The sequence below is a fragment of the Trachypithecus francoisi genome, unplaced genomic scaffold (genome assembly GCF_009764315.1).
Source record: "Trachypithecus francoisi isolate TF-2019V2 unplaced genomic scaffold, Tfra_2.0 Lachesis_group8, whole genome shotgun sequence".
Taxonomy (NCBI): Eukaryota; Metazoa; Chordata; class Mammalia; order Primates; family Cercopithecidae; genus Trachypithecus; species Trachypithecus francoisi.
Genome location: NW_022681473.1, coordinates 8191505 through 8218816, shown reverse-complemented (window position 1 = coordinate 8218816; position 27312 = coordinate 8191505). Strand labels below are relative to the sequence as shown.

General features: G+C 54.9%; 4 protein-coding genes and 1 long non-coding RNA gene across 10 annotated transcripts; 2 read left to right on the top strand and 3 right to left on the bottom strand.

Moving 5' to 3' along the window:
• Positions 1–582: 582 nt before the first annotated feature.
• EIF1AD (eukaryotic translation initiation factor 1A domain containing) lies at positions 583–4121 on the bottom strand. Of its 6 annotated transcripts, none has more exons than XM_033205920.1 (6): positions 3557–4121; positions 2463–2665; positions 2220–2328; positions 1724–1832; positions 1510–1557; positions 583–901 (listed from the first exon to the last, which is right to left on the bottom strand). In XM_033205920.1, exons 2-6 carry the CDS (start codon positions 2547–2549, stop codon positions 757–759), a joined length of 498 nt encoding a protein of 165 aa, XP_033061811.1. In that variant the 5' UTR covers positions 2550–2665; positions 3557–4121; the 3' UTR covers positions 583–756. The 6 variants fall into 6 exon arrangements, with proteins under 6 accessions (XP_033061811.1, XP_033061809.1, XP_033061814.1 ...); XM_033205918.1 differs by having other exon boundaries at positions 2463–2641; XM_033205923.1 differs by having other exon boundaries at positions 2463–2641; positions 3648–4121.
• Positions 4115–5806, top strand: BANF1 (BAF nuclear assembly factor 1). The gene is made up of 3 exons (XM_033205925.1): positions 4115–4223; positions 4890–5028; positions 5281–5806. The coding sequence occupies exons 2-3, from the start codon at positions 4906–4908 to the stop codon at positions 5425–5427; spliced, it is 270 nt and encodes an 89-aa protein (XP_033061816.1). The 5' UTR covers positions 4115–4223; positions 4890–4905; the 3' UTR covers positions 5428–5806.
• LOC117080703 lies at positions 5591–8958 on the bottom strand. Its single transcript, XR_004435920.1, has 2 exons — positions 8875–8958; positions 5591–6254 (listed from the first exon to the last, which is right to left on the bottom strand). It is a non-coding gene; the product is annotated as an uncharacterized LOC117080703 (long non-coding RNA).
• Positions 8959–13261: 4303 nt separating this feature from the next.
• Positions 13262–15267, top strand: CST6 (cystatin E/M). Its single transcript, XM_033205924.1, has 3 exons — positions 13262–14064; positions 14590–14715; positions 15081–15267. Exons 1-3 carry the CDS (start codon positions 13801–13803, stop codon positions 15162–15164), a joined length of 474 nt encoding a protein of 157 aa, XP_033061815.1. The 5' UTR covers positions 13262–13800; the 3' UTR covers positions 15165–15267.
• A 2890-nt stretch (positions 15268–18157) lies between these two features.
• CATSPER1 (cation channel sperm associated 1) lies at positions 18158–26670 on the bottom strand. Its single transcript, XM_033205916.1, has 12 exons — positions 25353–26670; positions 24080–24292; positions 22965–23078; positions 22695–22842; positions 22295–22386; positions 22013–22156; positions 21766–21829; positions 21520–21592; positions 21343–21403; positions 20120–20195; positions 18457–18571; positions 18158–18322 (listed from the first exon to the last, which is right to left on the bottom strand). The coding sequence occupies exons 1-12, from the start codon at positions 26536–26538 to the stop codon at positions 18296–18298; spliced, it is 2313 nt and encodes a 770-aa protein (XP_033061807.1). The 5' UTR covers positions 26539–26670; the 3' UTR covers positions 18158–18295.
• Positions 26671–27312: the final 642 nt, after the last annotated feature.

Below are 27312 nucleotides of genomic sequence, written 5' to 3'. Positions count from 1 at the left end.
GGTGGAAAAGCAGCCTCCATTTAAAAGGTTACAAGACAATCAATGTCCTCAGGGAATAATCAGGTTTCAAATGAAGTCAGATGGCCGGACCATTCAAAACAAAGGTAAGGATAGAGAGATTTGCCAGCCACCTTCTGGAGGTGATGGATGGTGAAGAGTGGTGGGAGAGACGGGATGGCATGTGGGGACGGATACAGTGGCTGGAGGTGAGCACTCCCGTACACAGGGTGACTATAAAGGTGGGGAGAAGAGCACCAGGCACCATGGGCTCCTGAGCGTCTCTTAGAGGCAGGTGGGTGTTAGGTCCTAGGGCTATCATCCTGAATGCTTGAATCGGTATGAACTTCAAGCAGGCAAGAAAGCAGGAGTGCTCCCAGCTGTTACACACATGCAAGGAGGCCCAGCGCAAGGCCTGGCACTTTCTAAGTGCCCAGTAAGAAAGAACAAACCACCTGGGAAAGACTCCAGCCATTTCCCATTTCCTTCCCATTCAGCCCACCCAGTCACAAGGTCTCTACCAGGGAGCAGCTCTTCACTTCACCACAAGTCTCCGTCCCCTGAGAGAGCCACTCAGACACCAGAACAAGTCACCAACCCACCAGGGGTTTAATTCTCCTAATCAAAACATCAGTTCAGAGAGGGGCCCTGCTTTGTCCTCACCCAGGGGTGAAGATCTGCAGAGCACCCTGGGAATGTCCAAGCCCAGAAGAGCCAGGGGCCAGTCCCTGAGCAAGTGGAAAAGTGGATCCTGGAGTCTCAGGCGGCCTCCTCCTCTTCGCTCTCCTCCTCACTCTCATGATACTGTCTGCGGTTTGTGTTAACAAACAGGTCAGAATCATCTTCTGAGCTGGACTCCTCTCCTGATAACTGTGGCTCAGCTGGGAGTTCTGGTTGAGTTTGTCTGCACGAAGGGAAGAGAGCAGAGTTAGCCCAGCACCTTCTGAGAAAACCAGATCTACAATCAAGGAGTTCCAAAAAAAGGAGGACCATCCGGCCCAGCAGTCAGGGCCCTACAGCACCCTTTAAAGACTAAAACAAGGGACAGAGGCAGAGCAAACAGTGGGGAAACTTGGCTACAGAAACAGGCTAAAGACTGACCCCACTCCCCAAACGTGTGCCACAGCCATTTGTTTCAGTCAGGAATAATAATTCTATGACCACCAACTAATGCTTAATGAACCCGCATCACACACCAGATGCTGCACTAAGCAATTTTACAAGCCATCCACTTCTTTAATCCTCACAACGCTCCCATTTTATATATAAGGAAAATAGAGTTTGAAGGAATTAAATGACGTGCTTAAAGTCATTCAGCTTTAAGTGGCAAAGTCAGGATTTTAACCCAGAGAATCTGACCTTCAAGCCACATTCATAACTATGTACCACATACGTAGGAGCGCTCAACAGATACCCTATGTAAGGAGGAAAAAAGGCTCTATTTTTCCCTCAAGGCACCAAAGCATGAACCCCTCATTTTCCATGTGCCCCACCGCAAGGCTTGTTCCTCACCTGTTCCTGTTGTTGTGTTTCTCAGCCACTTCAGAGAAGGCCTCAGGCCTATGCCAAGAGATGAGCAAAGTCAGGGAGGACAAATCAATTTCTCACAAAAGAGCTGTTTCCAGCTGTCTCTGTCTGGGATGCCATGACCTTCCCTCCCCTAATTCCCAAGCTAGGAAGGCAATGCCTTCAGAAGCCAGAGTCAGTGATCAAGGGGACCACCTACCAAAAGCCCTCCTTCTGCAGGGAGCGCACGTGGTCCTTGCAGAGCACAAACGAGATCTCAGCCTTCACCTTTTCTCCCTCTTCAATGGGGTCAACAATGAGAAAGTCCCCTGTAGGTAAGAAGAGAAAAGGCAAAGTCAGGCCGGCCTCCAATAAGGAAAGCCAAAGCCATAGGAAGTGGTTCTATCTCCTAGAGAGGGCTGCCTCTCTCATCTCCCTCTCTTTTTTTTCTTTTTTTTTTTTTTGAGACAGGGTCTTGCTCTGTTGCCCAGGCTGGAATGCAATAGCATGATCATAGCTGACTGCAGCCACCACCTCCGAGGCTCAAGTGATTCTCAGGCCTCAGCCTCCCGAGTAGCTGGGATCGCAGGCACGTGCCCAACTAATTTTTTACTTTTTGTAGAGACAAGGTCTCATTATGCTGCCCAGGATGGTCTCAAGCTATCCTCCCACCTCAGCCTCTCAAAGTGCTGGGATGACAGGAGTGATCCTCTCACCTCTCTTGATCCAGATGTTCTTGCGGTATTTGGAGGGCATGCTCACCAGGAAGCGCTGCCCTTGGGCTGTCTCCACCTCATGCAGATTGTTCCCTGGGGTCCTGAGTACCTGGTTCAGGAGAGACCAAGAATCAGTCTCATTGGTCAAACACTCTCTCAGCCACGCGCACCCTGCCACCATCCCAGGGCCCTCCAGGGCTGGAGGGGTGGGGAGCAGAGCAGCTTGTGCCCAAAGCCACTCACCCTGACAATCTGCTGCTGGTCGGAGGGCACGATGTGCTCCCCCAGTACCTCCTTCAGCACATGCTTCCTCTTGGTGGCCTGAGACATGCTGAAGGTGTCCCAGAGTGGCTAGGAATGAAGAGACTGTCAACTCCTCCTCCTGAGTTCCTTGGATGGCAGGCTCAGAACCCAGGACTGTTCTGAAGATGGGGAGGGGCCTTTTACTGAGGGGTGACACGGTGTCTTGGTTAAGAACATGGGCTCTGAAGTCTAACTGCCTGGATTCAAATCCTACCTTCGTGTATTTCCTAACTATTCAACTTCTCTAGGTCCCAGAAAAATAACAGCTAACTCAGCACTGTTACAGAATGGGACAATACAGTGCATGTCATGTAAAAGTAACTCCAGCAGGGAGCGGTGGCTCACGCCTGTAATCCCAGCACTTTGGGAGGCCGAGGCGGGCGAATCACGAGGTCAAGAGATCCAAACCATCCTAACACGGTGAAACCCCGTCTCCACTAAAAATACAAAAAATTAGCCGGGCGAGGTGGCGGGCGCCTGTAGTCCCAGCTACTTGGGAGGCTGAGACAGGAGAATGGCGGGAACCCGGGAGGCGGAGCTTAGAGTGAGCCAAGATCGTGCCACTGCACTCCAGCCTGGGCGACAGAGTGAGACTCCGTTTCAAAAAAAAAAAAAAAGTAACTCCTACAATCTTACGTACTGGTGCAATATAAAACTATAGGCATGTTCCAGAGAAATCATCCTGACAACCTCTCTGGAAGGAGTTTGAAATAAACCGTATCTTTCTCAACACGCTTGTACACCCCAAGTCTGGCATAGTCACACAACAGAGAGGTTGAGTCTGGCAACACGCTACAGCCGGAGACAAATTAGGTGGCCACCGTGACGGTCCAAGCCAGGAACTAGTTAATTAAAGGTTGAGGTGAGCAGGCTTGTCTGTGGCATCTGCATTTTTCTGACTTCCGTACTTAGAAGACGACGGCCAGTACCCTTAAGACTGATGGTTTCCGAAGGAAACACTGTCATCTCTAGTTGCCGTTCTCCTTCCTCCTCCCTGTCTATCCCGGAGAAAAGACCCTCAGAGAAACACCCACACTCAGTTTCTGGCCCTGGGCTCCCAGGAACGCTGCCGGAGCAACCCCGCTGTCCAGGCTGGACGCTGAGAGAGGATCGTCCACGACTCACTTCAATGCTGAGCCAAGAAAACACAGTAAAGGAACTTGCCGGCGGCCGCGACGGTAGCGTCACCTCGAAATCAGGTCTCCAGCGTTCCCAGTTCCCACCAGTCCCACTGCGAGGAGTGCGACGTGAGTCTAAGTCGGATCCCTCCGAAAACCGTCTTCCGGCGCTGTCTCAGAGGCCTCCCGGCCACCCGTCCCCTCCCTTGTCCGTCTTCTAACTCTTCCCCACGCCAGGTCGGTCAAGCCTAAGTCCTTGAGTTCCGGGTCCGGGCAGCACAGAAAGGAAGTTCTCTCCCTGGAGGCCTCTCTCCCTCAGAACTGCTCGAGGAGCGAGACCTTAGAAGACAGGGCTTCCCGCGAAGAACCGGAAAGGAGCGCCTACTAAGGAAGCCGTCGAGGTCCGTGGCGCCTCAACTCTATAGCTCTAATTGGCTAGAAGGGCCCAACGTGGAAGTTTTTTTTCTTTTAAAGGCGGCTGAGGCGACCCGGAAGCGGAAGTGGAAGAAAGTTCTAGTGGCTTGACGTATCCGCGGGAGCGGCAGGGTGGCGGGAGGAACCGTTACGGGAACTGAAGCTGCTGGTGAGCGCGAGCCGCGGAGCAGGGCCCTGGTTGGAGGCCAGAGGGATTGCCGGGAGAAGGGGAGGAGAGGGGCCGCAGGCGCTGTGGCGGGCCCTGGGGGAGAGCTTGGCCGCGCTGCGGGGAGGGGGCGGGGTGCGGCGCGTGGAAGCCGGGCCGCGGGAGGGGGCGGGCCGCGGCTGCGCGCGGTGGGGGCGGAGCTGGGGTGCGGCGTGAACCTCTTGGACGCGTAGCGGGTGTGCGCAGCGCTCGGTGTGCGCTTCGCCCTGTAGGTAGAGGGACCCTTTGGTTAGCTTTCCACGCCAAGTGGCTGTTCCAGGCAGTCAGTGCCTTCTTGGCTCAGCCAAGGTCACAGAGGGAGTGACAGCTTCCGGGCAGTCCTGCCTACTGACTCTGGGAATCTTCCCACTGCCCCGCTTGCGCCACCTGTTAGGCAAGATCGTTTTTTCTCTGGGGCAAGATCAAAATCCAGGTCCTGCAGGAAGAAACTCCTTTTCAGAATAGTAGGGAAGAGTCTCCCTGGATTTCAGTTTTCTCCTTTCAGGATGAGGGGGATCGAGGAAGCCACCGTAACCCCTGGCTTGGCTGCCTCTTACTGTGAGATTGCTAATGGGCTCTTAGGAGTTCCAGGTCTTCAGCCCTAATCTGCCTTTCTTTTGGGATTCCTAGATTAAGCCTGATCAAGATGACAACCTCGCAAAAGCACCGAGACTTCGTGGCAGAGCCCATGGGGGAGAAGCCAGTGGGGAGCCTGGCTGGGATTGGTGAAGTCCTGGGCAAGAAGCTGGAGGAGAGGGGCTTTGATAAGGTGTGGGGTGGCCGCCTGTACCTGGTGCAGGCGGGGGTGGGAGGGAAGTGAGTCCATCTGCTAGGGGGTGGACAGTGGGGTATAATCTGAAGAGGCTGCCAGAGCCTGGGCACCTGGTGGAGAGGAGATGGGGGCAAAACCCACGCTGCTTCTTGGGCTTGTGTACTCTGAATGGCACAGGAATGGCCGCCTTGCTCTTATCCCTCACTGAACACTGAGCAACACACCCCTTCCTTTTTCGCTGTTTTGCAGGCCTATGTTGTCCTTGGCCAGTTTCTGGTGCTAAAGAAAGATGAAGACCTCTTCCGGGAATGGCTGAAAGACACGTGTGGCGCCAACGCCAAGCAGTCCCGGGACTGCTTCGGATGCCTTCGAGAGTGGTGCGACGCCTTCTTGTGATCCTCTCTGGGAAGCTCTCAATCCCCAGCCCTCATCCAGAGTTTGCAGCCGAGTAGGGACTCCTCCCCTGCCCTCTACGAAGGAAAAGATGATTGCTGTTGTCGTACTCGCCTCCGACGTACTCCAGGGTCTTCTGGGAGTTTTCTCCCCTAACCATTTCAACTTTTTTGGATTCTCGCTCTTGCATGCCTCCCCCGCCCTTTTTCCCTTGCCAGTTTCCTGGTGACAGTTACCAGCTTTCCTGAATGGAGTCCTGGCCCCGTCCCTCACCCCCGACCCTCACTTTCAGTCCGTTTGATACCATTTGGCTCCTTTTTGGGCAGAACAGTCACTGTCCTTGTAAAGTTTTTTAGATCAATAAAGTCAGTGGCTTTCATGACTGGGCTTTGTGCACTGAAAAGCAAGTGGGCTGGGAGTTGCCTCTCCTCCAGGGACGGACCATGTCTCTCTCACTCCTTATCGGTAGAGACCGAAACTGGCAGCTTCCCTTCCACTCCCAGAGGGCAGTCACCCTAGCCATGTTGGCCTCAGGCAGGTGACTTGTGTCTCAATCTCCGAGCGATGTGGGAGAGGGTGTGGGTGGATCTTTTCCTGGGAGCACAGATGGACTGTGCTCCAGATGTCAGTTAAGTCAACAGCTGGGCTAGGCAGCACCTGGTGGAAAAGTCAGTGGGAGTCAGAGGTACCAGACAGGGTGGGCCAGATGTGGGTGAGAGTTCACCTGCCAGTCATCATATCATCTGCTCTCCTGGCCTCGGCAAGGGTGGGCAGGGCGCTTGCCATCTTCTGTGATCTCTTAGGTAGGAGAAGGAGCACAGGCATCATAGCTGGAAGGATGTGAGGGGAGTACACCTCAGTACATTTTAGTCCTGTTCTTTTTGTTTACTTTTTAATAGAGATGGTCCTTCTGTGTTGCCCAGGCTGGCCTTAAGCGATCCTTAAGCCTCCCTAAGCGTTATGACTATAGGTGTGAGCCACCATACGCGGCCAGCCCTATTATGTCTTGAACGCTTAGTAAGAACCAGGCTTGAAGCTAAAATCTTTGCAAACATTTTTTTCTTTCACAATAATAATTATTTTCTCTTTTACAGGTGAGGAAACTTGAGGCTCAGAGAGGCTAATTTGCCTGTGAACTTGCTCCTGGGAAGTAGCCAGACTGGAACTCAGAACTAGCTTGGAAACGCATGGACCGGGCCATGTGTTCCTTGGTCATGTGGCTTATCCTCTCTGAGTCTCAGTTTTCCCACTTGGAAAATGAGGTGGTTGTAGGGAAAGGATATTTGCAGCAGTATAAACAACAAAGGAGTATTTCCGTAGCACAAATACAACTGCAATCAAGAAAAAGGTGGACTGGCTGGGCGTGATGGCTCACGTCTGTAATCCCAGCACTTTCAGAGGCCAAGGTGGGTGGATCACCTGAGGTCAGGAGTTCAAGACCAGCCTGGCCAACATGATGAAACCCCATTTCTACCAAAAATACACAAAATTAGCTGGGTATGGTGGTGCACGCCTGTAATCCCAGCTACTCAGGAGGCTAAGGCAGGAGAATCGAATTTGAGAGGCAGAGGTTGCAGTCAGCCAAGATCATGCCATTGTACTTGACAAGGCAGGGTGACAAGAATGAAACTGTCTCAAAAAAAAAAAAGAACAGCACAACAGAAAAATAGGGGCTGGGCGCGGTGGCTCAAGCCTGTAATCCCAGCACTTTGGGAGGCCGAGACGGGCGGATCACGAGGTCAGGAGATCGAGACCATCCTGGCTAATACGGTGAAACCCCGTCTCTACTAAAAATACAAAAAAAACTAGCCGGGCGAGGTGGCGGGCGCCTGTATCCCAGCTACTCAGGAGGCTGAGGCAGGAGAATGGCGTAAACCTGGGAGACGGAGCTTGCAGTGAGCTGAGATCCGGCCACTGCACTCCAGTCCGGGCGACAGAGCGAGACTCCGCCTCAAAAAAAAAAAAAAAAAAAAGAAAAATAGGTAGAAGACCTAAGATAGCCACAGAAGAAGGTTCCCTCCCAGTAAATAAGCACAGGAAAGGTGCTCAATATTGCTAGTAACAAGACATCACATGCCATTAACACCCATCTGACTTGCAAACACTTTTAAGTTGGACAATACCAAGTATTGATGAGATAGTGAAGCAACAGGAACTGATACCCAGCTGGTGGGAGTATAAATTGGTCTAAACAATTTGGGAAAACAGTTGGGTGTTATTTAGTAAAACTGACACACCCTGTGACCAAGCAGTTCCGCTCTCAGGACTGTGCCTTGAAGAAAGTCCCCAACAACTGCAGCAGGACCGAGGTGAGTTCGCAGCTGCAATGGTGGGAGCAACACTAGCAGCTGTTAATGCTAGAGTAGATAAATACACATTCATGCCACCGGGCACTGAACAGAGGTGAAAATGATCAAATGATAGCTGTGTACAACACAAATCTCTAGCAAATGAAGCCAAACAAATTCGTAGGAATTCCTACATAGATGGTAAAACTAGAAAGAAAACAAAGGAAATGATTACGGTAAATGGTAAAGGAAAAAGTCTACAGTGATTATCTTTGGGGGAGGATGTGGAAGAGCTTAAGGGTAGGCTTGGCCTACCCTGACCTGTGTTTCTGGCCTGTGGGGTGGTGGTACAGGCATTGACCAAAAGAGTGTGTTCTGCACCCTTTTCTGTGTATTAGCTACATCTCAGAACAATAAAAATATAAAAGGAAAACCAAAAATAAAGCCCTGAGGCTGAAACGACCATGTGATAGGTCAGAAACTAAATTGTTATTTGTAGGGATGAGAGTTCTGGGCAAGGCTGGGACCGGGAAGTGCGAGTGGCCCAGCCTGAAAGGGACACTGGGTGGCTGCAGCAGGGCCTAGCATGTGCTTCCTGCCGCTTCCTGGGAGGCTGCTGGTCTGAGGCCTGGCTGAAGTCATGAGGGCTCTCTCTTGAGTTTCATACTGTTTCTGCTGTCTTCCCAGATAAGTCCCCTCAGCCTTGACCCTCGTGCTATGATGCTGTCGGAGGCCTGGTGTGCTTAGGTGGGGACTTTGTAGGGCCCTGGCCTCACCCACACCTCAGCCCTGATGCTGCCAGATTGTTGCTGGTGCTCTGTGAGGTCATGGAGACTCCCTCCTCCACGAAGCCGTTGCCTGGGCTCCTGCCCACACTGGCCTCCTGATTTGGCCTCGCCTGACTCTGGCACTGGGAGCCTGCTGGAAGCCTGCAGCTCATGCTGTCTGCTTTATTTCCTTGTCATCTGCCTTTCCCAGCTCACCCACAGGCTTTGCCTTAGAGGGGGCTTGAACCTGCCTTCTCACCTCTCCCTTGGGGTGCAGGCAATGCATACACCAGGTGGCAGACCACAAACTCTTTATCAGGACTCCATATTGCATCCCACACAAGTTCTTGGCTCTGTCCTGGGACGGCAGTAGACAAAGGGTATCTAGAATGTACCTTGTGACAGTGTGGCTTCTCAGATCCAGCCCGACTCAGCCAGCAGGACAAAGGGACCACAGCTTGGAATACTGGCGCAGAAAGCAGACCCGGTGGTGAGGGGTGGGAGTCAGATTGTCTAAGTGTCAGCCCGTGGTGCCCAACAGGACATGCCTGGCCATCCGCTAGCCTGGGACATGGGTGGGCCCGGAAATCAGCAAATACTGACCCCGTGCCCCCATGCCCTCACACCCAGCCAGAGCTTGACACCCCTCAGCCGATCTAGTCATGAGTGCTCAGAGCCCGCCTAGAACCTGGTGTGAACACAGCCCATGCACTCCGGGGTTCCGAAGGGCTCCTGCTGCCCCCGGAAAGGAAGTAAGGGGAGGCTACCTGGACCACCACAAGTCCTGCCCCACGGGAGCCTGCTGAGCATGGAAGGCTCCCAGCAGGTGCTTGTGATGGCTGATCCCCTTCCAGGCTGGCCCCTCCCTGCAGGGACCAGGGCTCTTTCCTGTCACTCCCAACCTTGACTGGTGGCAGCCTTGAAGAGCCAGCCAGGCCCGATTCTGGGCCTTTGCTCCCCATGCAATCTGGAGCAAGATGCTTCACTCCCCTGAGCTACAGCCTCCGTGCCCGCTGGTGCAGGGTTGTGACGATTCAACCAGTGAATCAGCAGCGCTTAGGAGCGCGTCTCCCCAGAGAGGAGCTTTAATCCCTGTTGAATTACAGGTTTCCTTGCTGAAAGATTGCCTTTTCAGGATATGGAACTGCAGAGCCCTGGGGGAGGGCAATATCCTCTGCCCAACTGAAGGTTCAAGGAAGAGGGTTCTGGGGGAAGCACCAAGGCCTTGGAGGGCCTGATCCCAGAGGGAAGGAGATGTCAAGAACCTGCCCTGGTCATCTCTACCCATCAGGCCAGGGGCAAGAGAGAGGTGCTGTGGACAACCTGGGTTGGCATGTCTGGGCCACTGCAAAACTGGAGGCTGTGCCCTGTGGCCAGTACATTTGACTGGCACCCACCACTACCCTTCCCCTTTGACCTCCCATTTCCTCCTTGTAGGAAGAGGTAATAATCATTGCCTCTGCAGAGCTGCTATGGGAAAGAAAGAACATATATTGAATCCCTGGCGCAAGGCCTGGCACACAGCAAGAGCTCTTATCATTGTTAACCCCACCCCCGACCTTTTCTCACCAAGATACCAATTCTAGCTGTGTGACCTTATACAAGTGTCCCAACCTCTCTGATTAACTTTTTCATCTGCAAAGTGAGGATAACGTGTACTCCCTCAGGGTGCTTGTGAGAATTAGTGGGTGAAAAGTGCTCGGAAATTGCTAGGTTGTACTGCAAAAGAGTCCTTGGCATCAGCACAAAGCAGTGGCAGGTGGGGTGAGTGCCCTTGGTGAGTCGAGTCGCAGACAGGCCTTGGCTAGTTTTTGAGAGAGTGTTGGAGGTACCTGTGGCTATGGCTAAGCTCCAAGTGATGAGACAGCAGGCCTAGGGGAGCTGCCTCTCCCACTTCGCCCCTGTGGCACAATCCTGGGCCTCTTCCTCTACCCCTCCCAGGCTCTCAGCTCAGAGTCCTGGCCAGGCATCATCCTCCTGATCAACTCAAGCTTGGCCAGCACTTCCACAAACTGGAGTCTGTCCCTTTAAGCCAGAGACCTGAGGCCGCCAGGAACTTGTGACGTTCCTTGGAATCCCAGGAAGATGGCAGAGTTGGTTTTCCACAGCTGGGCTGAGGAAGTGAGGCAGGTAGCAGGCTGGCAGCTGCCCTGGGCAGTGAGTGACTGCTCTGGTCTAGGTCTCTGTGTGGGAAATCACTTCCTTTTGTGGTCCTGGAATTCTAAGGCCCAGAATCAGGAAGGGAGGGTGACACACTGGATGCCTATACACAATATCCATCACAGTGAGGGCTGCCAGCTGCTCTTTACGTACTGTGACCTAGCACCTCTTCCAAGCCCCAGTGAAGCCCCTGGAGGCTCTCTAAGCACTGCAAGATCTTAGTGGCCAAGGGACAATAAGCCTCTGCCCCCCAGCAACATGGAATTACAAGTACAAACTACAGTGAACTCTAAAATGCAGACAAATAATTCCAGCAAGGCCTGCCTATAATCCCAGCGCTTTGGGAAGCTGAGGCGGGAGGATCTCATGATCTCTTGAGGCCAGGCATTCGAGACCCACCTGGGCACTATAGTGAGACCCCCATCTCTACAAAAAAATTTAAGAATTAGCCACCTGTGGTTCCAGCTACTTGGGAGGCTGAGATGGGAGGATTGCTTGAAGCCAGGAAGTTGAGGTATAGTGAGCTATGATAGTGCCACTACACTCTAGCCTGGCTGACAGAGCTCTGTCACACATACAAAAATTTTTTTTCAACAAAATCCAGACTTTTCCTGCATTGACTACTTCAACACTGCTTTTCATCTGTTTTTTTTTTTTTTGAGACAGGGTCTTGCTCTGTCACCCAGGTGGAGTGCAGTGGCACTATCACTGCTCACTGCAGCCTCAACCTCCCAGACTCTAGTAATCCTCCCACCTCAGCCTCCCGAGTAGCTGGGACCACAGGCGTGCACCACCATGCACAGCTAATTTATTTTAGATTTTTTGGTAGAGATGAGGGCTCACTATGTTGCCCAGGCTAGTCTCAAACTCCTGGCCTCAAGTGATCCTCCTGCTTCCGACTCCCAAAGTCCTGGGATTACAGGTGTGAGCTACTGTGTGATTAATTGATCACCATATGATTAACAGATCACCACCCTGATCTATTAATTATTGGAGTCTTTTTTTTTTTTAAGATGGAGTCTTGCTCTGTCACCCAGTCTGGAGTGCAGTGGCATGGTCTCACCTCACTGCAACCTCTGCCTCCCGGGTTCAAGTGATTCACCCACCTCAGCCTCCCAAGTAGCTGAGACTACAGGTGTGCACCACCACACCCAACTAATTTTTGTATTTTTAGTACAGATGGGGTGTTGGGAGCCAAAAAGGCCAAAGAGATCGTGACCAACTCGGCATTCCACTGAAGGCTATATGATCAAACAGCAAACTTTATCACGAATGCAGGATGTGGGCAAACTCCCACTGCCCTGCCACCAAAAGGTTTGCTGAGGGCCTCACTCCCTTGTGTTGTGCTCCTTCAAGTTATCTACTGAGAAAATTAGCGCCTATTGTTCAAAGGATGCAGTCTCGAAAGCCTGCTATGGGCCAAATGGCTGACTGACAACTACCTGACATACCCGACAAACATCCCCCCTTTCTCGCTATCTCTTTTGCCTAATAAATACAGAGGGCTGGGTAAAGCTCAGGGCCCTTGTCCACTAGAGGCAAGATGCCCCCTGACCACTTCTTCCAAATAATACTCTTTTGTCTCTTGTCTTTTATTCCCGCGTTTACCTGGCTTTGTTCAGTCCCCCTAGGTCCGTGCGGGCTACAATGGGGTTTCACCATGTTGGCCAGGCTAGTCTCGAACTCCTGTCCTCAAATGATCTGCCCACCTTGGCCTCCCAAAGTGCTGGGATTACAGGCATGAGCTACCATGCCTGGCAATTATTGGAGTCTTTAAAACTTTAAAAACACAGTCATGGGCCTTGTTTGCTGGTACCTCCAGCACATGCTCACTGTATCTACAGGAGAGCCAGATTCGAAACATCAATATCAGAACACACTTAGGAGATAAGGTGTCTTTCAGACGAGGACACAGAGGCTCTGTCTGGGAGGCTGAGGGACTTGCCCAAAGCCATGCGGTCAGTAAGATGGCAGACCTGACATGACTGACACCCCCTCCTTCTGGGCAGTTTGTGTCCTTTGGGCTCAGTCTGGTTTAAGATCACAGATTTGACTTAGACTGCCAGCACACCGAAACCAGTGTCACCATTTATTTTCCACCAGTGTCTCTGGGCAAATCCATTTTCCCTTCTCTGTAAAGTGGAGACTTTTTTTTTTTTTTTTTTGAGACAGAATCTCTCTCTGTCACCCAGGCTAGAGCGCAGCGGCGCCCTCTTGGCTCACTGCACCCTCCGCCTCCCAGGTTCAAGCAATTCTCCTGCCTCAGCCTTCTGAGTAGCTGGGATTATAGGTGTGCACCTCCACGCCCGGCTAATTTTTGTACTTTTAGTAGAGAGGGGGTTTCACCATGTTGGCCAGACTGGTCTTGAACTCCTGACCTCAAGTGATCTGCCTGCCCCAGCCTCCCAAAGTGCTGGGATTACAAGCGTGAGCCCTCACACCCGGCCCTCTTTTTTTTTTTTGAATCAGCATCTAGCTCTGTGGCCCAGGCTGGAGTGCAGTGGTGAGATTGCGACTCACTGCAGCCTTGAACTCCCTGGCTCAAGTAGTCCTCCCACCTCGGACTCTCAAAGTGCTGGAATTACAAGCATGCCTAGGCACCTGGCCAGGTGGAAACATTAGTCACTCGCGCTCCAGGAAGGTTGTCAGGCAGCGCTGAGCAGTAATGTGTCCTACTCACCTGCTGTTTATGCAGCACCAGGCCTCTTCTAAGAACTTTACCTGTTTCAGCTCACTGAATCCTCACAACACCCATTGTACAGAAGAGGAAACTGAGGCAGCGAGTGGTTAAGTGACTTCTCCGAGGTCACACAGCTAGGAAATAGTGGCAACAGTAAGGGCCCATGAAGAGCTGCCGTTGGTAGTTCATTCTGAACAGCCCTCCCGTGAACCGTCCCTTTACTGGCACTTGTTGCTGGGGACCTTCGTTGTCCTCTCCCTCCCTGGGCCAGGTGTGTCCCGGAGGGCAGGGAAGCGTCTTGGCACGCGGGTGCGCGCCGCCCCCTCGACCTCCTGGGCTCCCTGAACCTCGCAGGACCCCGGAAACCGGCAACTTCGAGCCCCGCCCCAGCTCCGGGCCGCGGGGGCGCACCGCGGGCGTTGGGTGGGGCGGCCCAGCAGGTAAAAGCTGCGCGGCCACGGGCTCGGCACTCACGGCTCTGATGGCTCCGATGGCACTGACGGCCATGGCGCGTTCGAGCCTCCCGCTGGCGCTGGGCCTGGCCCTGGTCGCATTCTGCCTCCTGGGGCTGCCCCGCGACGCCCGGGCCCGGCCGCAGGAGCGCATGGTCGGAGAACGCCAGGACCTGTCGCCCGACGACCCGCAGGTGCAGAAGGCGGCGCAGGCGGCCGTGGCCAGTTACAACATGGGCAGCAACAGCCTCTACTACTTCCGAGACACGCACATCATCAAGGCGCAGAGCCAGGTGCGGCGGGCGGGGTGCTGGCAGGGGATACTGGCCCAGGCGGGGGAGGCCACAGGCGCTGCCTGGGCTTGCATGGAGGGGGCCCCAAAGCGCTACCGGGATATTTTCATGCAATATTTAAAAAATCGAATTAATGCCAAAACTCCACAATGGGCAGCCATCTAAATTTCAAGGGAAGACATCATTCAATCCTGTATTGCACTACCTGCCTTCCTGGCTTGCCTGGTCCTAGTCTCTGCCCTGATGGGGTGGATCGGGGAGAAGGAAGGCAGATGGGGACAGTGGGCAGTTCCCCAGGTGGGGCATGTCTGATGTCTGCCGAGGCTGCTGGTGGGGCTCAGCCTCCAGGCCTCTCCACCCTCCACACCCACCAGAACTTCCACCACCCGCGACCCCAGGTCTGAATCATCCCTTCCCCCTCTCTCCCCACCTGAGTGCCTGGGGGCAACAGGAGAATATGCTGGGAGATGAGAAGTGAGGATCAAGGGTTAAGACCCCCGACCTGCCCCTACCCTATGTCCCCAGCTGGTGGCCGGCATCAAGTACTTCCTGACGATGGAGATGGGGAGCACAGACTGCCGCAAGACCAGGGTCGCTGGAGACAACGTCGACCTCACCACCTGCCCCCTGGCAGCAGGGGCGCAGCAGGAGGTAACAGCTGGGCTCCTCCAGCCCCAGCCCTCCCCAGAGCCTCAGGCACTCAGGTTGTCCAGCCTGAACTGGTTTGGCTGGACATGCAGATGTCTAGATGTCTGGCTGAACCTGTCGGCCTTCTGGATGAGTCAGCCTCTGGGCCAAGATGGGGTGCAGAAAGGAAGCTGGGGCTTCCTTGGGGAATGGGGAAGTTGGCTACCAAGATCTGGCATCTAGTCCCAGCCATGTGGCTTGACATCCGTTGGGTCAGTGATTGCCCTTCTCTTGACCTGGACTGGCCTGGCAGGCAGAGGGCTGGCTATTGGGAGGAGACAGGTCGAGGCTGGGCTCACCCCTCCTTCTCCACTATATTCTCTGTACAGAAGCTGCGCTGTGACTTTGAGGTCCTTGTGGTTCCCTGGCAGAACTCCTCTCAGCTCCTAAAGCACAACTGTGTGCAGGTGTGATAAGTCCCTGAGGGCGAAGGTCATTCGGTTTGGGGCCACGGTGGAGGGTACTTCAGGTCCATGGGCCATATCTGTCACAATAAATGGCCAGTGCTGCTTCTTGCGTTGGTTTCTTCTTGGTGCTTCACTTCTGCCCCCATCCCCCACCCCCACTTCTGGCAGCTCCCAGCTCCCCCGCCCAAGCTGAGAGGTCACCCTGCCACCTGCAGCAGAGCTGCTGCTGTCCCAGCCCAGACAGTGCTGAAGGTGCAGGGCTGAGCCTCCAAATGTGGAGCCCCCCAAACACCCCAGCATCACAGGCATAGAGGAACAAACCTTGGAGCCCCCACACACAGCCAGAGACTCCCGATATTCTCAGAGGTAAGGAGTGGGGGCAGACTCACAGAGCGGGGGCGATGCCCTGAGATAAGAACAGGGCCGGCTGCCTGGGAGCACTCCGAGGAGGAGTCTGTGCTCTGCTCCTGCTCAGCCCCAGGAGGAGCTCATGGGTGGCATGTGGGGCTTCAAGCAGGCAGGGTCCTCACCCAGGACGCTGAGCTCCCAGCCTGTAAGATTCCTCCACCTGCATATGGCCCAATGATGGCAGAGTCCCTGCAGGCCAAGAGACCATGAGGGCTAGGACAGTGCTTCTCAGTCCAGGCTGTGGGCTCCACACCACAAGGACGCCTCTCATGCCTTGCCCTGGGCAAGATGCCTGAAAGGGGCTAGACTGGGAGCCCTAGAGGGACAGAGCTTGTCTGCCACCCACAGGAGGGGTGAGGGGACAGATTCAATGTAATGTCATTTAAAGAAAACAGCATTGTGGCTGGGTGCAGTGGCTCATGCCTGTAATCCCAGCACTTTGGGAGGCTGAGGCGGGTGGATCACCTGAGGTCAGGGGTTCAAGACCAGCCTGGCCAACATGGTGAAACCTTGTCTCAACTAAGAATACAAAAATTATCTGGGTGTGGTGGCAGGCCCCTATAATCTCAGCTATTCGGGAGGCTGAGGCAGGAGAATCTCTTGGATCCAGGAGGCAGAGGTTGCAGGGAGCCGAGATTGCGCCACTGCACTCCAGTCTGGGAGACAGAGCAAGACTCCATCTCAAAAAAGAAAGCGGCATTGCAACATTTGCACACCTGAATTTGTGCCTGCAATTCATACTCCCCCATACATATACACACACACACCCCCAAAGCACAACACACCAGACATACACACACAGACACCCACAGCACACACTCAGATGCTGGCAGATATCACACGCACACCCAGAGAAACACAGCCTAGCAACTCATGAGCACAGAAGCAACACACCCTAGAGAAACAACCTGGAGATGTACACACAAAACCCAAACACAACCCAAGGACCCACATGCCACACCCAGAGGTGTTCCTCAGATGCACCAGCACACACCCACACTTGGGATATGGGCCTTGGGGGTGCTAGGTGTCGGCATCATCAGGCCCAGGCAGGCAGCACCACAGTGGCTGTGGAGAGCATCCCACGGCCCTTCCTTTCTGACAAGGCCTCACACCCTGCTTGTGCCTGCCTAGTCCCCTGCCCAAGGCTAGGGCCTAATGAGCAGCAGCCCCAGCTCCCAGGCCCTGCCACCTGCCTTCAGAGCCCATATTGGGGTAGGGACGAGGAAACAGGAAGTAGATCCTGGGTCCCACCTGGGAGTGAGAAGCTAAGGGGTGGCATTTGACAGGAGCTGGGGACCCGGGAGACGACATCCAGCCCTGTTTCTGCTCAAGCTTGTCAGATGTGGCAGCTCAGACAGCCCAGGGTGTGTGGGGGGCCTGCTGCTTAGAAGGGCTCCCATGTGCCACCAAGCAGGGGCTCCCAGCATTGGGCAGGCACAGGGTGGGTGGCAGGAAATGCCTGCTGAATGAATGTGTGAGGTGTGAGGTGGTGGAGAGAAGCAAGGCCCAGCGACACCTGCCCGGTGACCTCTCTGCCCCAGCATCTGTTCCCAAATCCTATATGGCATTTCCTCCACACAATCTATTCCTGGGTCCTGGGCCAGCCAGTGCCTTCAGCCAGACCAGGGAAGAGAGGTGCTTATTCTGTCCTGGGGCCCTGGAAGCTACAGCACTGACTGGTCTGGCCCAGAGATGGGAGGGTTGGCAAAAAACTACTGCCCTAAGCTCCCGCTCCTGACTCCCTCTGGCCTGAACTGCACCCTGGATTCACCTCTACTAGAGGTGAGATGGCTATTGTAGATAATGGAAAACCCTCCATTCAAGGAGAGACCCCTGGGGCCAGGGCAAGGCTTGCACTTTACTCAGTGCTAGGTCTCCAGCACCTAGCATAAGCCAGTGTCCCACTGTCACCCCCAGCCATGGGGACAGGGGCTCTGGACATCCAGCCTAGGCTCAGGCTATCAGTCCGGGAGGTCATCTAAGTCCTAAAGCAGGCAGTGGGGCACAGCCTTCAGCCTCATTCCCTGCTTCCCTCTCCCAGCAGCAGGGTCCTCCACACATCCCTGCCCGCCCCTTGCCCTGAGGCCAGAAGGACTTGAGAAGCCCCGACTCCACCTCCCCTCAGTGGGCTCTAGAGTCTGACCCCAGGAAGGGCAGGATATGACAATGACCTCTGACCTCTGGGTTCATGACATCCCCATCTGGTTGGTGCTCTTCTCCTGGAGCTGAGGGTCCTGGCAGGATTGAGTTCCCGGGCTCTGAGTCCCCATTCCTGGCAACCCTGGGGTGTTCAGGCCTATTCTTTTTCTCCTGACTCTTGGGCCAGATGGGCCTTCCTCCCCAAAGCAGGGTTACTGCCTCCTCAGTTCTCCCGGCACCACCGACACCTGAGCTCAGCCCACGTTCTGCCTCACCCCTCCAGCTGCTGTTAATGCCCTGCTGGCCTGAGCTAGCATGTGGGCCCTGGTAGGACTGGAGGAATCAAGAGCAGCCCCTTTCATAGGAAGCACCGGCTCACACTCGTTCGTGCGTGTGCACCAATTCCCTTCCCTGCGCCTTGGCCTAGCCAGTGAGGACATGGAGCCTCCTGGGGTTTAAAAACTCTGTTGGGGCCTCCACTCTGCAGGGCCCGGACAATCCTTCCAGCAGATTTGGGGATCCGTCCCAGTGCACCCAGGTGGGCAGACTGCCAGGGGTTGAAGTCTGTATCTGGTGTCCTCCTGGGGTCACTGCCTGAAGTCCTCTTCTCCAGCCTGCAGGGGTTAGGGGGGCACGGGTGGGTGAAGGAACCAGCCTCTGCCCTCTCCGATCCCCATGGGACTGTTACTTGGGGACACTTCTGGCTACAAGCCCCTCGCCAGCACCTTCCCACTCCTGCCTGGTTCACCTCAAATGTGGTGTCCACAATCTCATCGATGGCGGCTGCCTGGGAGCGGAACTGCTGCTGCTGCTGCTCCACGCTTGCCACCAGCTGCAGGTAATGGAACAGGAGCTGCTGCTGCCTGTGGGTGGTGGGTGGGGGTCGCAGAGATGGGCTGGGTTGACCTGCTGGCTGGGCCTACTGGACCCCAGAACCACCCAGAGGCTCTTCTTGCCTGCCTCCTCCCCGCAAAATTTGTATGACTGCAGACCTCTATTTCCAGGAGGTCTCCTTTTCCAGATATGAGAAAGTGCCCAAGTCTGCCTGTAGCGCAGAGGCTTCTGGCTTTGTTTATCCTCCTAACCACCCATCCCTCCACCCACCCATTTATCTGCCCCATTCCTCCCCCTACGCCCACTCGACCATCTGCCCATCCATCCACCCACCTCCTTATCCAGTCACTCACCATCTGGCCCTCTAGCCACTCACAACTCACCTCCCCCTCCATCCACCTGCTCTTCCCTGTAGCCACCCCCCACCCACTCATTAACACTTTCACCATGCAGTGTAGTCAGTCATCCACCTGTCCATCCACCCACTCATGCGCCTACCACATTACTTATTGTCCCATTCACACCCTCCCGGCCATCTTGTCAACCCATTCATCAAAGAACACTGGAAACAATGAACACAGCCAGCAAGGTGCTCTGAGGAGCTGGAGATGAACAAGAGACAGCTTGGCCTCAGAGGAGATGGAGATTAACGAGAGACAGCTTGCCCTCAGAGCCAGACAGCTGCTGACACCTTGAGATGTGAAGTTGGGTTCTGAGGGGCCCAGAGGAGGGAAACCTTGCCCCGTGCTGGGGGCCTGGAAAGACTTCTGGAGGCAGCGTCAATGAGCTGAGTTTGAAAGATAAGTGAGAGGCCAGGCACGGTGGCTCACGCCTGTAATCCCATCACTTTGTGAGGTCGAGGCAGGCGGATCATTTGAGGTCAGGAGTTCGAGACCAGCCTGGCCAACATGGTGAAACACTGCCTCTACTGAAAAAAACCACGCACAAATAGCCGGGCGTCGTGGCGTGCACCTGTAATCCCAGCTACTCGGGAGGGTGAGGTGGGAGAATAGCTTGAACCCAGGAGGCAGAGGTTGCAGTGAGCCTAGATTACATTACTGCACTCCAGCCTGGGTGACAGAGTCCCCAGATGTCCTGGCCCAGCTGGCCACTCAAGTGGACAGGAATGGAGGTTGAGCATCTGGCTTCCAGGCCTTGATCTAAGCTGTTCCTCCAACTGCCTCATTATCCCTCCACTTGGCTGAAGTCTACTCATCCTCCATGGCCCAACACAGGTCTTTAGAGGTGGGGTCCTCATGGGCAGGGGCTGAGTCTGTGTCCTCTTTGGGTCCCTGGAGCCCTCACAGGGCCCAGACCTGACAAAGGTTGGGGATGGTTCTGGGGTGAAGGAATGGGTGGAATCTCTGCTGCTGGGATTAGCCAGGTGGCACACACACCTCTGGGTGTGCAGAACCCACTCAGGGTCTCCACATTGCACCCACAGGCTCATCCACAAGCCTCAGCGCTCCATCCCCTTCTAGAGGGGCAGGCAATGTCCCTTTCCCTCCCAACCCTCCAGCCAGGCCCCCAGGCCTCACCCTTAGACCCCAGGCCTCACTCCCTTCCTGTCTCCTCACTTCTCAGTCATGGTCCCAAACTTTTTCTCAATGAGCCGCTTCAGCATGGTGCCTTCACTCGCCACCTCTTTGGGCTCTGGATGTAGAGAAAGAAGGGTGAGGTCAAGGCCTGGATTTGGAGAGGAGGCAGAGGAATCCCATGTGTCAGGAAGATAAGGGCTAATGGAGTTTCTGTCCAGGCTGCTCCAGGAGGTTGCTTCTCCAGGCGTGCTGCATGATGCAGTTCCCTTTGTTTGTTTGCTCGTCCAGCACCCACCCCACTTCTGGAAGAAGTACCCCAATTTTCCTGAGGAACAAATCACTTCTACCCTCTTTCAGTCCAAGTCCTCTGGCTGAGGTTAGCCCCACCCCCCAGCTTCAAGGACAGGTAACTTAGGCCTAGCCAATTAGAACATATTTTTTTCTTTTCTTCTTCTTCTTCTTTTTTTTTTTTTTTTTTGAGACAGTCTTGCTCTGTCGCCTTGGCTCAGTGCAACCTCTGCCTCCCGGGTTCAAGTGATTCTCCCACCTCAGCCTCCCGAGTAGCTGTGATTACAGGCGCCCACCACCATGCCTAGCTAATTTTTGTATTTTCAGTAGAGACAGGGTTTCACCATGTTGGCCAGGCTGATCTCAAACTACTGACCCAGGTGATCCGCCTGCCTCGATCTCTCAAAGTGCTGGGATTACAGGTGTGAGCCACCATGCCCGGCCCCCAATAGGTCTTTTAAGATTTGACAAGCACAGTCAGGTGTGGTGGCTCACACCTGTAATCTCAGCACTCTGGGAGGCTGAGGTGGGAGGATCATCTGAGGTCAGGAATTCAAGTTTGAGACCAGCCTGGCCAACATGGTGAAAACTCATCTCTACTAAAAAAAAAAAAAAATTAGGTGAGTGTGCTGGCGCATGCCTGCAGTCTCAGCTACTCAGGAGGCTGAGATGGAAGGATTGCTTGAGCCTGGGAAGCAGAGGTTGCAGTGAGCAGAGATTGCAGCACCACACTCCAGCCTGCGCCACAGAGCAAGACTCCATCTCAAAAATAAATAAATAAATAAAGATTTGACAAGCAGTTTAATTGGCTTTGGGAGGATTGTCCTGGAGTCCTCTGGACTAAAGTCCTCCTGAGTCTCAAATTCTAAAACTCTAAAACTGAGTCTGGAATTCTGTATCTGTGGAAGGAGGTTAGGGGGATGGAGAGACTGGCCTCCACTGGCAGGTGAGGCCAGGGCGGGCCTAGCTGGTACCTGCGGCTCTGAGCTCCGTCAGTGAGTCTTCCAGCAGCTTCTCTTGGATCCGGGCGGCCCTCTGGGAAGAAGAGGCCTCAGATCTGCCAGAGTCCCAGGCCTGCTCAACCCTGGAGCCCCATGGCCTCGCTCCTCCAGCTTCCTGATCTGGTCTACCTGTCCCACCCCACTTGGTACCTCCTGCTTCATTTTCTCGAGGCCTTTGAACAGCGCCATCTGGAAGCTATCCACCAGGACAGTAATCACCAGGCTGGAGAGGGGGACAGGAGTGTGCCCTCAGCGAGGAGGCCAGAGGAGGGGGGCACCCTGTACTTCCTGTGGGTTCAGTGTGGCATGACCAGGGTGAGAGGGCCGGGGTGAGGGTCCCGGGGGGAGGAGGAAGCGTGGGTGGTGCTGGGCAGCACAGCAGGGGTGAGTCCTCACTTGAGGAAGATGAAGTACTGGATGATGATGTAAATTATGAGGATGGGAATGATGTACCAGGCACCTAGGGGGAGCAGGCCAGAGGGCACAGTCAGGCTGTGCTTGCCACCCCCAACCACGACCTGCTCCCTCCCCACACTCTGACATGCAGGCATCAGAAGCCCCACTTTGCTGATGGGGTCACCAAGCCCTGGCCGGTCCACCCCGCCAATCCCTCGCCCTCCCTGCAGCCTGGGGCCTGTCCTACCCTGGGCACGGCTGTCTATGTAGATGAGGGACCAGTCATCCAGAGTGAGCAAGGTGAAGAGGGTGAAGATGGTGGTGAAGATGTTCTGGAAGCGCTTGGGGTCAGATTTGTGGAACAGTGCCCGGAGGACCGCGGAGAAGAGGACTGGCTGTTCAGGGCCAAACTTGGCTCTCGGTCCTATCCCTGTCCCAGCGCCCCTCCTCCTGCCCCATCCCTGCTCCCCGCACCCCTTTCACCGCAACCCCTCAGGCCCCCACCCCAGCCCCTGCAGCACCAGGATACAGAGGCAGGTAAACATGAGGATGAGGATGGCTGCGATGGATGGCAAGGACTGGCCCAGGGTCCCTGTTACTTCCTGGACGCTGGTCAGGAATCTGTGGGCAGAAGTGGAGTGGGGGCTGAGTCATCAGTGGGGCAGGGGGGTGTTTGTGCCTAGCAGCCACAGCTGGCGCTGAAGGCAGGAGGCTCCTGACTTGCTGATGACTTGGGTGAGTCCTGGCCCCTCTCTGGAAAAATGAAGGGGCTGATTCCAGTGCATGGCAGGAGGCAGAAGCAGGCTGGGGTCAGCAGCCTCCTGCGCCCCCATCCCTTGAGCAGGTCACAGTGGATTTCTTGGGGGCCCCGGTCTGTGTCCCCTCTTCCTTTGGAGTCCCCACCCCAGGTGGGAGCTGTGGCCACCGACCTGAGCCTCCGCAGGACTCGGATGGCCCTCAGCGCTCGCAGGCTCTTGAAGACCTTGAGGATCCGGAAGAGGCTTTGGTGGTAGATGGCGAAGGAGTGGGTCTGCATCAGCAAGAAGTCCAGCACAGCCATAGCCATGATGAAGAAGTCTGAGGGCACGGGGTTCCTGAGCCTGGCAGGCTCCCAACACCAGCGCTCCCTTCCCCACCGTTCTCTCATCCTGAGCCTCCCCCAGACTAAACACACACGGCCTGGCCCCGGCTCCACCCACCCAAATTATTCCAGAAGTCATAGAAGTACGAGAGACCCAGGGCGACAATCTTGAGCAGGGCTTCCACCACGTAGATGCAGAAGAATATGGAGTCCAAGGCCATGAAGTACCACTCTGCAGGGACACAGCAGTGCGCTCAGAGCTGTCCCGAGAACCCAGTGTCCTCTCTCTCCTCAGCATGAGCCTCATACAAGCCCAGGTTCCCAGGCTCTCCCTGGCTCTACCTAAGCAGCTCTGCGACTTCACTACTGCTCTGTGTCTCAGTTTTCTTGTCTTTAAAATGGGTTTAATTGTGTCTGGGAGCAATGGTGCATGCCTGTACTCCCAGCACTTCGGGTGGGTGAGGCAGGCAGATAACCTTAGGTCAGGAGTTTGAGACCAGCCTGGCCAACATGGTGAAACCCTGTTTCTACCAAAAATACAAAAATTAGCTGGGCGTGGTGGCGGGCACCTGTAGTCCCAGCTACTTGGGAGACTGAGGCAGGAGAATCACTTGAACCCGGGAGGCAGAGGTTGTAGTGAACCGAGATCACGCCACTGTACTCCAACCTGGGCAAAAGAGCGAGACTCCGTCTAAAATAAAATAAAATAGGGATAATTGAAGTCCACTCGATAAAGTTGTGAGAATTAAATGCATGAACACAAGCGAAGTGCTTAGAATAGAGCCAGAGACAGCGAGCCGGGCAGCTCCTGTCCTTCACCCTGCTCCATGACATTGGAGGGCCCAGCCTTCCCCGGCCTTCCACCCTCGCCCCTCCAGCGCCTTCCACCCTCGCCCCTCCAGAGCCTTCTCGGGTTCCTGGCCCTTCCCGCGAAGCTCAGGCTCCAGGCGCCCGCCCGCCCTCAGTCGCACATTTGGAGCAGATGCGTCCCCTAGTGGCTGCGGCGCGAACAGCACCGCCTCCCGCCTAGCTGGTCCTTCTGTCTCGGGCTGGCTGACCTCAGCGGGGTCTTTAGGAGACGCTCTCTAAACGCTGGGCAATGCCATCTACTTCCCAGGGGTGAGGATCTAGTGAGCTGAGTCCTATGAACCGCCTGGCACTGGATCAGGCCCATGGAGGTCCTGGAACAGCATCGGTGGCTTCTCCATGGGAACAGGGCTCCCTGGCTCTTACCGCCCCTGATCTCGACTTCAGCGAAAGTCTGGGCCACCAGCATGAAGGTGTTGAGGCAGACGACGAAGAAGATGAAGGTTTCAAAGGCCAGGGATTGGGTCAGCTTCCGGATCATTTCCCGGAAGCCCTGAATGAGGAAGGTTAGCTTTTCCCACAGCCACTGCAAGAGATTAGTAGAGTGTCCCTTCTTGTGGGTGCGCTGGAGCCGGCCGGCTGAAAGGAACAGGGCCAGAAAGTCAAGTGTGTGCAAATGGGGGACACGACGTCCCGGGCACCCCCCAGCCTGGCTCAGCATCCATAGTCACTTCCACCTGCTTGCTGGCCCTCCACCTCCGGGGTTCAAGGAATTCTCGTGCCTCAGCCTCCCAAGTCGCTGGGACTACAGGTGCCTGCCCCATGCCCAGCTAATTTTTGTATTTTTGGTAGAAACAGGGTTTCACTATGTTGGCCAGGCTGGTCTCAAACTCCTGGCCTCCACGGTTTCCACCACATAGATGCAGAAGAATATGGAGTCCAAGGTTATGAAGTACCACTCTGCAGGGACACAGGAGTGCGCTCAGGGCTGTCCCCAGCACCCAGTGTCCTCTCTCTCCTCAGCATGAGCCTCACACAAGCCTGGATTCCCAGGCTCTCCCCGGCCCTACCTAAGCAGCTGAGATTACAGGTGTGAGTCACCGCGCCTGGCCTGTTGTCACGTTTATTGGACTACTAGGAAGAAGGTTCGGTGGAGTGAGAGCTAAAGCCCATGGTCCCTCCTTGCCCTCCAGTAAGGCCCTCATTCAGGCATTAGTTCCTAATCTCTGTCCTCAAGCAGCTCACAGTTGAGTGGGAGAAATCTGGACAGATAGGATGCACTGTGGTCAATGTTCTGAGGAGGGCAGGCCCTGAGCACAGGATGATCTGTGGTCGGCTAAGTGACCACCCCCAGTCTTGGGCCCCTCGAGGGCAGCGACTGTGTTGAATTTTTCCCTGTGCTGCCATGGTCCAGGCAGGTCACGCACCGACATTGAATGAGTGTCAATGTTTGACTGGTGGACATATGAATAAAGAAGGCAGTGACTGAATGAACAAACACCTCATGGCCTAAAGAAGTGCATAATTCAAAGAATAAAAGATGGGACCATGAACAGTCAGGAGAATGAATAGCCAATGGGGGACATATGCAGGAGGTTCAGGCCTTACGATCTGTGGAAGGTCAGTGTGGGGCCGAGATCAGGTCTGGAACCTGTGCCAGGCAGCAGGAGTTGGCACAGGGGACCCAGCAAAGACTCACTTTTGCGTCTCCGAAACTGCCCCTCCTCTTTGTCCCAGTCTTCTGAATCTTTGGTGGAGGTATCCCAGGGGTGAACTTTTTTGGATCTCTGGGTGGCACGTGAGTGGACTGTGCTGACAGACCGAGTCATGCTGTGGGCCGAGCCCCGTGGGTGTGCCATGTGAGGGGGGAAGGCTCCTGTATGAGAAGCAGCACGGCCGGAGGCATCATGAACCAGGCTCCAGGACGTTTGTGGAATGGAGAGCTGGGAAGTGCTCTGGACGTAGCCCCTGTACTGGTAGTCGCCATCGACGTGACTGGAATGATGCGCACCGTGGTGGTCTCGGTGCTGGTGGTGGTCTCGGTGCTGGTGGGTCCGGTGGTGGTGCTGTGTGTGGTGGGAATGCTCACTATGGTGGTACTCGCTGAGATAGTCAGATATCCCATGCTGGTAGGACCCCACAGAGGAATGAGGGGAAAGGATCTGTCCACGATGAGGAGGCCTTCCATGCTGGTGGGCTTCGTGATGACGGGACATGCCATGGTGGTGGCCTTGGTGGTGGGGGGACCAGCCATGGTGGGTGACTTGGCGATGCTGGGACTCGTCGTGTTGGAGCCCGCTAAGGTAGGAAGCCTCGTTGTGGTGGAAGGACTCACTGTAGGGATTGGCTCCATGGGGCAGGTAGGACCCACCATGGTGGGAAGCCTCGCTGGGGTGGTGGGGCATGCCAGAGGAATAGTGGGATAAATTCTCACCGAGATATTGGCGTCTGCCATGGTGAGACTCCTTATGGTAGTGGGAGTCATTCTGCTGATGGAACCCACTGTATTGGGACCCGTCATGATGCCTTCTGCCAGCATGGTGGAGCTCATCAAGGTGGTCCTCACCGTAGGAATGGTGGGAGGGGACAGCGCCTTGACAGGGAGCCAGGCCAAAGCCTGTGGGGACATGGGCTCTGCCATGATTCCACGCCTCGCTGTGGTGTTGAGGTTGGTGGACGTGGGAGGAGAAGGCTTGGTCGTGGAAGTCTTCGAACTCCGGAGGGTGGTGAGATTCACCACATCGGTGAGGCACGCCGTGATGGTGGAGAGCTCTGCTGTGGCCTGGCCTGTGGTGTGGGGGTGATGAGTGGGAGCGAAAGAACGTATCTGTATTATTGGTGTCTGCCTCATTCTGAGCCTTTTCAGGCACTGAGTTTTGATCCATGACTGTGCTGGGAACTCTGGAGCGAACAGAACTCCAGACCTGGGCCCAACAGGCCCCGCCTGGATTTCCCTTCCTTCCTGAGCTGAGCTCAGTGCAGACTGTGGCACTGGGCTTCCAGAAAGGCCTGACTATTCTCATGGAACTCCCCCCTCTATGATGTCACCAGCAGGCCAGGGCCTCATTCCCAAATGTCTCTTCCTGGACTACAGTTCAGAATCAAGAATTATTGTGTCAAACTCCTTCATTGTAAATGAGGAAACCGAGGTCAAGAAAAGGGAAGGGCCAGGCGCCGTGGCTCAAGCCTGTAATCCCAGCACTTTGGGAGGCCGAGACGGGCGGATCACGAGGTCAGGAGATCGAGACCATCCTGGCTAACACAGTGAAACCTTGTCTCTACTAAAAATACAAAAAACTAGCCAGGCGAGGTGGTGGGCGCCTGTAGTCCCAGCTACTCGGGAGGCTGAGGCAGGAGAATGGCGTGAACCCGGGAGGCAGAGCTTGCAGTGAGCTGAGATCCAGCCACTGTACTCCAGCCCAGGCGACAGAGCCAGACTCCGTCTCAAAAAAAAAAAAAAAAAAAAGGGAAGGACTGGACCTAGGGGACCCTACAGGTCACTGGCAAAGCTGGACCAAGAAGTCCATGGAGCGCCATGGCTTCATCAGCTGCTTTAGCCCTGTTGTTGGAAAGAAAATGGTCCAAGTGGTCCAGTCTCCAGTCCCATCTAGAGATCAGTTGGCTCTGGGGTGAAGACTGCCTGACTCCCTCATAAATAG